Here is a 13,541-nt window from a genome sequence, read left to right on the forward strand (position 1 = left end):
TATTTAGTTGAAGCACCACTTTTCTCTGAAAGGAATTTCAGAAGTTCCAGATGAGCTTAGTGCCTCCATGTTCAAGGTAGAAGTTAAAATGACCACAATAAACATATAAAACCAATAATAAGCTTAGAACCAGTCTGAATTCTTCAGGCCAGATGGATTAACAAACCATGATTAAGGCCGCAGCAGCTTCAATGCCTTGAGGAACAACCGGAGTGATAAGATGGCAATTTTCTGGTCGTAGCGCTGTGCGGACTGGTAGAGGTATACTAACATTTCAGAGGTCCTTGCTACCTCCCATCATCACAGCGATGAGTGCATGGAGGCAGCAGGGCCCTCTAAAACCTCTACCAAACTGCACGGTCTACAACCCAGAAGACGGCAATCTTCAGACTCACGGCCATGAAAACCTCAAATCCTATTAACTCGAGTGACATCTTGGATTATCGGGCCTTAAAATGATCATTTATTTTATAGTCAGTGACTAGTTTTGCCTTGGACATGGTCAAACTAATTCTAAGAGCATCACTGGTTTGAGTTCTTCTGTACAGGAATCTGCAATATAAATCTTCCTATCGGAACAAATTTATTCGCTGTATATGGAAAGACTAGACTGGAATATTTACTGACTGAGCTAGCAACGCCAGGAAATATAAATCTGAAAGAATAAGGAAAGAGTCTCAGCTCCTGCTGAACACCGGCTTGCGCAGGGTGGAGAGTCGTGTTTAAAACTAACAAAAGTAAGAGCCCACAGCTGTTTTCCCATTACAGTGGACGACATGTATAATGAGACGCATTCTCAATTTAACTTTCTCAGATATACGCTGCAAGCTTTCATAAATCTTAAAACGCAGAACTCTAATCGTCACATCATGTCTGGGAAAACGTTAAAAAAGTATCGGACATTAATTTTTCCCACGGAAACAAATGAAGCACGGGAGGTGTCCTCCGGTGGGGGGGTGTAGGGGACCTTCATGCGCATCAGTGAATTTTTTCCCGCCCACAGAGAGCGTCAGTCGGCCTGCGAGTAAGTGACTGTAGTGAACGCCCCTCGGATTTTCATATACCGTACGTTAAGAAACTTCAGTGGAACTTGAACTTTGACTCATTACACTAGTTTAGAAGGACACTTTTCATCAAGTCCTCCCATTCTCAATCTGGTTAATATTTATGGCTTATGGCACTATTTCATTCCTCCTCCACCGTAAAATTTACCGACTTGCGAAGTTGTAACATAATAATAAATACACTGTAACATAAATCAGTTCTTGCAATAAATTATTTTATGCTGAGAGTACAATTATTTACAAAAATCACATGGGGGTCCACCAAAAGTTTAGGAAGGTATGTACTTTATATATGTGAAAATTAAATCACAATACACAAAGTTTATGGCCCTTTTAAAATTCACTGGCATAATTAATGACACAAATAACAAGATAGCCAAATGGTGGCAATACTTTCTACAGGTTAGTCAACTTGCTCTCCAACACAGTTATGGTATCAAGAAGCTGCGGTGAACATACGAAGTAAAACAGCAGTCACCGTCAATACAGAGACAGAAGACACCAACGTGAAACCACAAACGTGGCACGAAAAATCAGTCACGTGGAGGAAACGAGCGACCGGCTTTCGGAGAAAATCTTCAATCTCTACAGCTGCAATAAGAACCTTACGCATGTACCTGAAGAACGTATCAAGCTGTTTAGCAGTAATGCCAGAGAATAATATTAACATTACGCATCAGTGCCAATGTGAATTAACGCAGTGGATTGGGAGAGAGAGAAGCCAAGTTTCCAAGATTAGATGGACCTGAGGAGCTCAGGTTCAGCTTATCAATCTCTTCATCTGCTTTATTGTTCTTCAGCTCCTGCAGTGTGTATACAAACTTGCTCCAATCATCAAGCCGCGGCTGTGACAGTTGCTGAAACAAATCAAATAACAATTCACATCAACTGCACGTTTCGCACACTCTGTTTCCACCATCATTATATCCCATTTAATCCTCAAAGTCAGATTTCATTTGTCTCTAGTTTATGCTTTCTTGTACATAAAACATGAAAATTTGATTTATTACTTCTTAGTAGGTAGGATTTGAGGTTTTCGTGGCGGTGAGTCTGAGGACGGCTGTCTTCTGGGATTTTGCAGCAACCCAGAAAACAGCCATCTTCTACTTCTTATAGCGGCCAAACTGCAGATGTATTACGTTCAGTGCTTATTGGTATACAGCCTCCAAGAAAAGTGTTGTTTACGTTACTAAAAAGCATAAACAATTTTTCTTTAATTATGATTATGGTCTAACCTAACTTCCTGGCCTGAGCGTACAATGTCTATTTAAATTTACTCTTAATGCAATAATTACTGTCATCAGGATTTACAGCTGATAAAACAACAATATAAGGATAAAAGGCATAAGAGGCTGCTACATGTGCAACGCGCTGGACCGTCACCCCCTTCGCCACCTCTGTGCTGCTGATCCCTGATGTATGACTTTTAAAGTAACTAAAATCATTTACCTCTCCTACATCGTACACCCAGATCTTTCCCATGTCATCACCAACTGTAACGTGGAGTCCTGATGGCGTCCACGACACTCTATTGAGAGCTGGAGAGCCCTCCACCAAAGCAGTAGCTGTTGGCACCTCTGTATCCTATTGGAAAGAATACACCATTAGCAAAAAAAACTGGAAAAAAGCAAAACTTAACGCCAGTTCTTGAAGCACTTCACTCCATATCACCTCAACGTCAAGGAAACACAACGACAATTACACAAAGATTTATGTGACCACATATTACAGTGAAACCTCTATCCATCGTTCCCGGAACTATCGTTTTCCCGGATGCATCGTCCGTTTTGTTCGGTCCCGAATACATCCCATATAAAATAATGTTACATTTTCCCGCTTCTATCGTTTTATCGCATCGATCGTTCAAAAATCTTAGTCCCGTCCCACAATTTTCCCGCAATGATCGTTTCTGAGAAATTAAAATGCTGGGTTTAGAGATAAATTAATACCGAAAGACGCACAATGTTTTTGGAATACACAGTAGCGGTAACCTGTTATGTCGCCCAACCAGTACATTCTTTTGGAATGAGGGTCAGCGGTGCAGGGGTGATAGTTGGAGAGAATGGCGGCGCGCATTGTCAGAAATTTTACGATTTTAATTATGGTGCACTCATATTTCGTTCCAGCGATGCCAGATGGCATGTGCAGTGTGAATTTCTTCACAAATGCTTTTATTACAAGTACAAAGGAAAGGCTGGCGGCACTTTTCATTCTTCTGGTTCATCTCGTTTCCAGCGGTTCAGGGTCTTCTACAGCTACGTTTCGTTGAGTTCGGCAGTAATAGTATTTCCATTCTTCCTGTTATTGTTCGCGAAGCGGGGGGGAGCGGTGAGGAAGATGACGAATGCGAGCCCGAAGCTTTGCCGAGTTTTGCCGAAGCACACGCTGCATTGGCGAAAGTGAAGTCTTTCTTTTATGCGCTTAATATTAGTGAACGTGACGAAGAAAACATTTTGAACGTGGAAAGTGCTCTGTTTGGTCTAAAACGTAAAGTTTCAACAAACCAGTTGTCCATTAAAGACTTTTTTGGTAAAAAGAAGTAACTTTGAAAGAGAAACATTGTTTTTTTTTAAATTTTTAATGCTTTCCCGCATTCATCGTTTTTATTTCCCACCCCCGCCGAAAACGATGCATCGAGGTTTCACTGTAAATACATGCCAATCACCTTGCCGTTAGAACAACTCGGCCACTTTTAAGCAGTTCTATTCTCTTCTGTCCTGGGTATAAAAGTACACTGCAACACGCCGAAAATGCTCCAAATTCCATCATTCAGATCTATTACCAAGCTCCATACTTCACTCCTTGAGTCCATATTTTCGCTGGCCAGTACGGAATAAAACAGATTCCTTCTTCCCACCTCCAGATTGACGCAAAATCCCAATATAAATACGACAGAGCTAAGACCATGCACATAAATGTTTTGAGTAGGTAACCCTCTCGTCTCTCAAGACGTCGATACAGCTTTCGGCATATAGCAATTACCAACAGTATTTATGGTTTCACAAAATGAGAAAGTCACAGATGTTTCCAAACAAAAATTCTTAACATTTATATAAGGCAAACTACATAAAGACAACTGACTATTCTTTGTATTAGTTCAAGTACTTCACTGAACAGAAAGATATAAATAAAACCAAGTTCGACTACGCTAGCCAACTTATCTTCATAGATTAATTCAACTAGTTCCACGGGACATGAGACATGGCCTTCAGTTCTTCTTCACTCAAGTGAGTACTACTGAAGGTCACAGCTCGCACGTCCCACCAACTACCTATACAGTACATGGCATTATGAAATTAGCAGTCATTATCAACAGCATTACGTCTTAGTGGCAATCATGATGATACGTGCACAGCATAACAAATCTGGCATGTATGCTGTTACTGCCTCTAGCTTCCTTCTCTAATTCATGAATGCCAGCTATGGAGGTCTCTTAAAAATAGAACAAGTAGGGTTGGAAGCAAGGACCTCAAAATCAGTAAACCATTTCTCAAGTTTTTAGATAACAGCATAAAAAGTCAATTTTAAATTATCTGAAAACTGGGCAATTTTTGTTCACAAATTTCAATCCAATACACACTTGGCCAGTTCCACGCAAGGTAGGCACAAGTCATGCGCAGAAACACGCCTTCACCTCAACGTACAACGTCCATTATCGTTGACCAATTTCAACCTAAACTGCAATGTGTCGATAAAACTGTTAATAAAAATCCCCGCTACAACCTACACAAGAATCTGTTCAGTGATTCTACAGGTATTACACATGTACAGATAAGGTCAAGTATTTTGCAACTTTGCTGTGAAAACAACTAAGAATTGAGAGCGTAATCATGACCATCATGCAAAGAAATTCACCTGATTCAAGTCCCATAGATCGAGACGTCCGGTGCCATCTACAGTAGCAAACAGGGCAGGATGAACAGGTGACCAAGCTACATCATACACATAGTCTCCATTATCTTCAAATGAGTACAGAGGTCGATTCTCCTTCACACTCCATAACTTCACAGTCCAATCAAATGATGACGTTAGGAACAAGTGAGAGAAGTCAATCCCTCCTTGAACTGAGTGGGCTGAGATTCCAGTCACTGGGCCCTGATGCCCCTCATATGTCTCTGTTACGCCCACCTTGCTGCCATGACGACACGCTGCAAACAAGTATACTCGTCAATAAAATTTACAACACGTACTGACGACGGAAAATGGAATTACCCCCTTACACAAATTTCCCCATTTAACCATCCAACAAAAGAGATCCAGAACAAACAAACCGGAACAGTACTACTCTTTGGAGCGCACTGACATTCCAAAGGTGTCCCTCATCCCAAAATACATGGGTCACTAAAGGCAAATGTCATGCCTTGGGTCATTCTTGCACTGTGATCTGATATCACTATTATACAGCTGTGTGTTCTAGCGATGACCAGCATAATGAAGCGTTCAACAGTGACATCGTCACGCAGGTTTCCTACCTGTACGAAACGTGACAGACAGGCCCATAGAATTTTCTTCATAAAGAATGCCTGAAGACTAGATACTTAATTTGATTTGGGTAACTGTGCATGGTACATTTAACCGTAATTGTTTGGGAAAAGGCCGTTTAAACCCCTCGTACTATGGGGCTGCCGGCCGCTCTCCAACCGCACGGTTAACAGCCTGACACAAACAAAGCTGGACCGCACGTAAGATATGATGCAAGGGTAAAGGTTAAACTTGGCATGTTACTGGCGCTCAGCGCATCTTTAAATACTCACCTGTGTAAACAGAACCCTCTTCACTTCCCACTATGAAGTTGTTGACATCGCTGTGTGGGAAAGCGAGACATGTCACTGCTATGGGTTTGCCCTGCTTGTGCTGCAACTCCAACGTCTCTTGAGGCTGTGACAACATGTCCAGACTCCATGAACACAGTCGCCCATCTGTAGACACGCTTATCAGGTTGTGAGCGTTCTGGGTCCCCACCACACTTAGACAATACACGGGATGCTGTAACAAAAATGTGTCTTGTCCGCTTTCTCCTTTCCCACAGTACTTACTTATATTAAACCTTTAAATGTTATAATATACAACATATGCTAAAGCTAACTGCAAATTAAGTGACGGTATTAAAAGGGATCTACGAGACCTTACAGCGGACATTACTATTGCTGCTGGATTGAAGAATGTAGTTTTAAAATCCCACACTGCACTGACTTGTACTATTTAATACGTGTAATTTTTAATACACGAACAAGGTACAATATTTACTAAACACTGACAATGAAGTGAAGTCGTACACTGATTCCTCGGAGCAAAAGACTAGATATATAAAGGTTACAAAGAAAATTACAGTGTGGGCCGCTGTCGACAGAGGAGTCCGCTGAACTGGAGTTCTCTTCTGCACACGGTTATCCCACAGTACGATCTGTCCCGAATATGTTCCACCAAGAATCAGATTAGGATGAAATCTGAAACATATCGCAAACATAAGAATTACCCATTGACGATGACTGTATCTTCACTAGGAAACAAATATTTTGGATTCTTCCTGCAGTTTCTTGAACAAGAAAACATCTTAAAGGTGCAGCTTTCAAAATGTGCATTGCAGCTTTACGCGCATAAATTTACCTAGCAAATGTTGCAGCCAGAACAGGAGATTGGCAATGGAAAATGTATTCTGGTGTTGTCTTCTTGAACTTTGTATTCCAAATTAAGCACACGCCATCCGGATCATTGGGCGAGTCTTCATTATTATGGTAGCTAGCTACTAGAAGTTCTGGATATTGTGGTGACCAATCCAGAGATGTCACGCAGCGATTACGAGACCATCGATCGTCATAGAAGCACCGGTTCAGTGACAGTCGAAGACCAGACTTCTCATCCCTGAAACATTAAGCTTATGTAACAGCAATCCAGGAAAGCAGTGATGTTAATCATGCCATGAGATTCTCATACCATCTAAAATAGTCTTGTCTTACATTAGTTATTGATTCTCTGTTCAAAATTATAAAATAAACTTTGACCTTCTGCCAATAAAAGGCAGACTTACTGTTTCAACGTATAAAATCTCATAACACACCTTTTACTACTCATGTTTTAATATAAAACCTTTAAATTCTTGTAACAAGATTAAAATATTTTAAACTGCATAAAACACAGTTTTAGTAAAATAAGAAGTTGATGATAAAATGCATGACAGATAAATCAACAGCAGATAAATATTTTGAGATCTGAGGTTCTCATGGTGACCAAGTACAACGATGGCTGTCTTCTGGGATGCTACAACATGCAGTCTACCAGATAGCACCCTGAATATGTTAGCAGTAGGTTCATCTGAAATGTTGGTCAATATATCTCAGAAGGCAGTCACTTTCAAACATTTCCAGTTGTTTGCCACATTTCTATTGGAGAAACTTCAATTGTGGAATGTGGCTTAGGTGTGGATGCTTTTTATAGCAATGACAATCTCTGGTGATCGCTCCTCTCAATACCAGAATTCTCTGAGCAAACATTCCATGTTCTCTGTTTCTAGCTCATAATTGTGTTGCAATACTCACGCTGCTTCATCCCCATCTCCTACCCCAGTGTAGTCAGTATAGATATCAACGCTTTCAGATAAAGCTCGCTCCATCACACGTCCGGCTCGGTCTAGAAACCTCTGGAAATCCTCTGTTAGGATAATCATCTGCTTCTCCTCCTCAGACAACTCACGCACTGACAAAAAAATGAAACAAGAAAACAACGGAATTCAATCTCAACTTAAAATTTATAAAAATTGGTACAATTATGCTTTCTGTACTCTTCTCTCGCCTCATGACTTTTTAGAACTGTTAAATACCAGCTTCACGACCTACATAGCATACTGAACTAGCACAATCTGTAAATGTAATACAAAAATCATATCTGTTATAGAAGGCGCAATTAAAAGTGAATGCAAAAGCCAGAACGAAATACAAAAATCGTAAACAATAGAAAACCACCTAACAAATGCCTTCAAACATACAGCCTTTGATCAAGGAGGTTGAAACGCAATGCAAGGGGAACTCAGGAACGTACACATTAACCACACTTATTTTGTTACACAGTGTGTAAATAAATCATTGCTTTTAATCCAATCTACAGCGCAGACTAACCTTGCTTGGCAGGCTCCTGTTTCTGGGGTGCACTTTCCAGAGATGTGAGAGCTGGCTGCACCTCCTTCACCTGGGGCAGACCGTGGGGCAGAATGCCGGGCGGAAGCTTGCTCTGGAACCCATCCAAGTGTGGCAGAGAGCTCTCCTCATCTTCCGCTTGTGACGTGTCATCAAAAGTCAGAACTGTGGTGAATAAGCTAGTTCCTTGCTAGTTACTATCTTAAAGTATGGGAAAGGTACCTACAACATACTCTTATCCCTTGCTTATGTGGGCAATGACTTACTTCTGCAGAGGCATGAGACCAATGCATTTGTGTGTATTAAGCTAAATATTTCTCTCTTATGAGAGCCATAATTATGAGACTGAGATTCTACAGAAACACATTGAAAAACTGTAGCAATATTTGATGGTAAAACGTTTTTATTGCTTAAAACATAAAAACAGAGCTTAAACATCAAGCTTAAATCTGTGGTTGTGAACAGAATGTAAATGAATGACTCAAATGCCTCATCACAGGCTAAACAAAAACAAGAAACAGCTCACTTCACTCTTTATCCGGCAGTCACAGTGCACATCAGAACTTCAATGTAATTAAATACCACTCATGACAGTGACAAACATTTAAGTACACTCAACTGTTAAGGCACCTAACAACAGAAGACATGACATAACTAAGCTTGACTGTTCAACGCTAGCAATTGACAGAGGTTGACTAACCGCGACTGCCATTAAATCCAATTCACAAACAAACAAATTAAGAAATGTCTGCATAGCGTAACAATTCTGGTGGATTTTCCAAAATATGACAGTCGGACTTTGTGAATGGTATCGTTGGTGCTAGAGTTTTCAGTGTTCATCACTAATGTCCAATTTCGACCTAACTTGGAATACATCACAATATTAAACGTCTTTAAGATCTGTTCAGTGGTCGAGTCGTTACATCTGGACAGATGAAACGAAGGAGACGGCAAAGCTACTAAGTGAATTTCTGAAATTTTATTTTATAACAACTCTACAAACTAATTTTGATTAGCAAAATTCAGTTGCATGTCAAACTTTATCACTACTAAATGGCGAAACCACATTATACACAAACAGATCTGAGCCTGAATTTTAATACGAAATGTCTCTTCAGGCATTTCGAGTTACATAAAAGCTATACAATTCTACATAAAATCAAAGAGTGAAAGCTACTGAAGTGACATTTTATTGCCTCAAGGATGTAAGGAAGAATTCACGCCTAAGCATGAAACAGACCTATCAAATTCAAAATTGGTTATGTATCACACTGTGAACACAGCATCTAATTCTTCTCTGAGAAAATGCTGGAAATGCTTGTGCATCAGAAGTTTGCTAAATTAGTGAACTGCCATATAAGTAGCTTCAGTCACAGAATATACTGAGAATACTAATATTCCTCCTTCACATATAAGTAACTGCTCTCCTTGCTCACATCTGCAGATCTGGTGAAGGAAGTTCAGTTGTAGATATCTGCCATATACTATGCTTCCAATTTCAAAACATTCATGTCACCAGACCATCAAGTCAACACAATTATTCAAGGATCCAAACTTATTTTTGGAAATCACAAACTCTGCATTAAGGAATACATTATATATTTCAAGTATAGAAGCTCAGGAAATAATTACATGTTTCAATGCAATGGCAAATATATTTGATCAAATTATTTCTTTTCAGCAAAGATAAACATTACAGCCACAACTAAACCTGACAATCGTAATAACAGGAAAATATTATGCCCAGAAATGTGATTTAATTCTTGAAGTTCTAATGTGCAAAGAATTACTTACTTCATAAAGGGACGACTTATAACATTACAAGAAAAGAAGCAATGGAGGTCAGAGATCAGAAAAGGGGTATTGAAAGGTGGGTCAAAGTAAGAACAGTGATCAAGGAAGTCACCAAAATTAAAGGCTATTTTAACGCAATCTCGTACTTCCATCCTTCAAGCAAAGCTCAAAAGTCGTTTTAATTCTCCCAATAAATAATCACTGTGGTGCTGGAAAACTGGTCAATATATTAAATTATTACAAAGTACTGAATTTCAATTTCAAACACATGGAACAAAGGTAGGTATTATCCAATATCAACTCAAAACTATACCAAAATGAAATCACATCACATAACAAAATAAGATGTCCTCCATCGAGGTCATTAAAAGTACCATACTGAAGAATTTCTTTCACGTTCTGCAACAGCTTTCTTGCATCAGCCTCGTAAATTTATTACTAAGGCTCGAAGCAGAATAACTTTCCAGACACTTCAGTTGTTTCTACATGAAGATGGCTGTCTTCTTGGTTGTAGCGCCATATAGTCTGGTAGAAGTTTACCACTTCTACGACTGAAAAGACAGCCATCTTCAGATTCACCACCATGAAAACCTCAAATCCTACTTGTTTCTACATATTTTGCTTTCAAGTGATGATCATAACAATTATACAATAATACACAATGCTGAGAGGCTATGGGCTCACTCACTAAAAGAGATAACACCGTAAACTGCATCAGGGTAGCATTCCTTGTAATTACTAACAAACTTTAACTTCCCAGTGCTTTCCAACTTATCTACGCAAAGGTTGTGAGTGTTATACAGTACACCAAATATTCCAATATTGACAGTAACCCGATGAGATAGTACTCGTGACATGTGAAAATAAACTACACATTACTAACACATAATCTGACAGAGAAGCAGTTTTGAAAGCAATAAGCATGTTTTCCACTTTCTCATTTTCCATAGTACCAAACATGCAACTTTAGTAATGACACAATGTCTCTAAAGAAAAGAAGTTTCCAAATACAAATTCCCCCTCCCATGTCTATGATAAACACACTTCATACACTACTATAACAAATACCAATTTGTAACATGCTATGAATAAGACTGCAGGCTTGCTGAACTGAAGAGTCGCCATATACAGCTTGGGTGGGGGGCGGCCTCCAATCTGGCAGTGGTGAACACATTTTCATAATGGTTCAACAGGACTAAACAACTCCAGGAAGAGTGAAGTTACACTACAGAAATCAAAACAAAATAATCCTGAAGCAGTTCTTTAATAAATATTAACTGCTCCAAAAATAAAATTAATTCTCTACCAAAATAGCAAGCAATGATCACTCCAATGATGTTAGCTGACCCCGAATGTGATATGTCACAAAGATTGACGAATGTTCATTTAGAACTGTAATACTCCTACAAATTTATTTGTATCTGAAATCACGTGTTGCCTAAATATGTCTCCCTTTGATTTTATCATACAGGGTGGACCACTTCCTGTTTGCCAAGAAGTGGTAGTTGTGCAGTACGCGTGCATCTACGCAGCAGGTGATATCATACTTCCCCCACAAACCATCGAGTTTGCAACTGTTAGCGTATTTCTCAATACACAATTCAGTGCTGGACAAAATGGCTGAAGTACGCTACAGCAAATATGAGTGCCGGAAAACGTCGCAGAAAATTTCGGCACAATTTTCCAGGAGAACCGGTTTCCAAGCAGACAAGCTTGAAACAACACCACTGCAACAAGAAGCCTGACAGGAGAGAAAACTGACAGCATCGGTGCCAGACTTGAAATTTCACCAAGAAAATCTCTTTATCGACTAGTGCAGGAGACAGGTGTTTTACATCCGCACAAAGAGCCAAAACTGTTAAAACTGTGATCACACAAAACAATGGCAGTTCATGTTTTTAAAGGAGCGTGATTCTTCTGTAAACTGTATCTTCAATCTGCACAAGATAAAGAAGTTGATCCATACTTCATGTTTTTCTTTTCTGATGACATCTAGTTTTCCTTACATGCATCTGAGTACAGAAAATCCTACACTTATTCACAAACTTCCTCTTCATGACAAAACAAAAGTTGGTGTTTTGTGTGTGATAAATGCACAGAAGATAAATTGATCAATCTTTTATGACATCACAGTTTATGCTGCCAGGTACATGAACATCAAAAGCCCATTCTTTGCCAAGCCAACAGAAGAAAAGAGACTTCACAAAGCTTTCTAGCACGATTCTGCAACAGCTCACATGGTACGTGTAAGTCTGGAAGATCTCCAGGAGGCTTTCAGTGAGTCGCAGTCTGCGACCTCCACAGATTCCCCTGATTTAACATTGTATGACTTTTACTCATTGGGCAGTTTTACAGATAAAGTGTACAAAAATAAATCCCCACAACCTGGATGAACTATGAAACAAAATCCACTGAGAAATTCCAGCAATTACCAGGGAAGAACTCAAAAGAGTCAACATCAATATATCCCAAGGGTACACTGAATGCATTCAGTTACGAGTACAGCATTTTCAACATCTGCTGTAAAACAGGTGAGATTCTATAAAGGTTATTCCTGCTGCAACAGCTCACTGTTGAGCTAACGCTACATTCACCAACTGCCACCCCTGCAGAAACACAGCAGATCAGGTTCCGAGCGGCCACCTACGCCGCTACCACTTCTCAGTCAGACAGACAGTGGTCCATCCTGTACCAACTGCAACGTCTCCATGCAAACTGGCAGTACAATACCTCGAACTTATTCCTAATGCTCTATGTTATACACCACTTGGAAAATTCCATTATTTGCTGTATTTAAATGTACTTCAGGAAGTCAGTCAACACCAGAATTTATAAGATATTGTAGATGCGTCACTTCCACTTGTAAATCGAGTACTCGATAGGGAACGTAAAAAGATATTTTAATCTTTTAATAATATTATATTGTGATTGACGGCTAATTTTTAATATATTTTTAATACCAGAATTTATAACAAAGAGCCAAATTTGTAATTTAAGTGTCTATGCATAATACTGTGATGTCTGAAATGTGAAGGAGGAAAAAGTGAGAAATAGTATGACCAGGCAGGCAGCCACGCATTCAGGCAGGATATCAAGGGATAGGCAGTAAGCAGGAACATGGACCTACCTGTAAATTCGTCTTCCCATTCTAAACCAGGATTTAGATTGTACTCGTCTTCAAACACAATGGAAAAAAGAAAGAAAAATCAATACTCAGATTATCAGTATGTATGTCACATTTCAATTTTCAGGAAACAAGAATGACTGGAAAAATTTATATAAATGTTCAGTAAACTGTAACACAGAAAACAACCAATGTTTATGAAAAACATCAGATTGAAACACACAGCAGCATCTTAAATAAATGTAATTAATTGGTCACCATCACATAGTATGATTCCAGTGAGGAAACCATTTCCTAAATGCAATATTATCTTGTTAATTATAATAAAATCACTGCTAATAATGTTAAACAAGCAAGCATGATAAGTACTATAAGTAAAAAGAAATCAGTCATTCTTTTCTGCAAAGCATTGCAACATACACAATTCTG

At 39.3% G+C, this 13,541-nt stretch overlaps 1 protein-coding gene across 14 annotated transcripts in view; it reads right to left on the reverse strand.

Moving 5' to 3' along the window:
• Positions 1–1,258: 1,258 nt before the first annotated feature.
• sw (cytoplasmic dynein 1 intermediate chain short wing) overlaps positions 1,259–13,541 on the reverse strand; it is a 30,644-nt gene continuing 18,361 nt past the window's right edge. For 6 of the 14 annotated variants that reach the window (XM_087344782.1, XM_022084834.2, XM_022084807.2 and 3 more), the window contains 9 exons: positions 13,116–13,163; positions 8,177–8,332; positions 7,601–7,757; positions 6,672–6,926; positions 6,394–6,511; positions 5,819–6,050; positions 4,920–5,212; positions 2,514–2,648; positions 1,259–1,921 (listed from right to left, as the gene is read on the reverse strand). In XM_087344782.1, coding sequence (XP_087200908.1) covers positions 1,757–1,921; positions 2,514–2,648; positions 4,920–5,212; positions 5,819–6,050; positions 6,394–6,511; positions 6,672–6,926; positions 7,601–7,757; positions 8,177–8,332; positions 13,116–13,163 — 1,559 coding nt within the window. In that variant the 3' untranslated portion in view covers positions 1,259–1,756. Of the gene's footprint in view, positions 1,922–2,513; positions 2,649–4,919; positions 5,213–5,818; positions 6,051–6,393; positions 6,512–6,671; positions 6,927–7,600; positions 7,758–8,176; positions 8,360–13,115; positions 13,164–13,541 lie in introns of all 14 variants that reach the window. The other 8 variants (XM_022084787.2, XM_087344820.1, XM_022084839.2 and 5 more) reach the window with 3 other exon arrangements.

The sequence above is a fragment of the Zootermopsis nevadensis genome, unplaced genomic scaffold, assembly GCF_977971745.1.
Source record: "Zootermopsis nevadensis isolate Lab colony 2312 unplaced genomic scaffold, Znev_1.0 Znev_ptg000001l, whole genome shotgun sequence".
NCBI lineage: Eukaryota > Metazoa > Arthropoda > Insecta > Blattodea > Termopsidae > Zootermopsis > Zootermopsis nevadensis.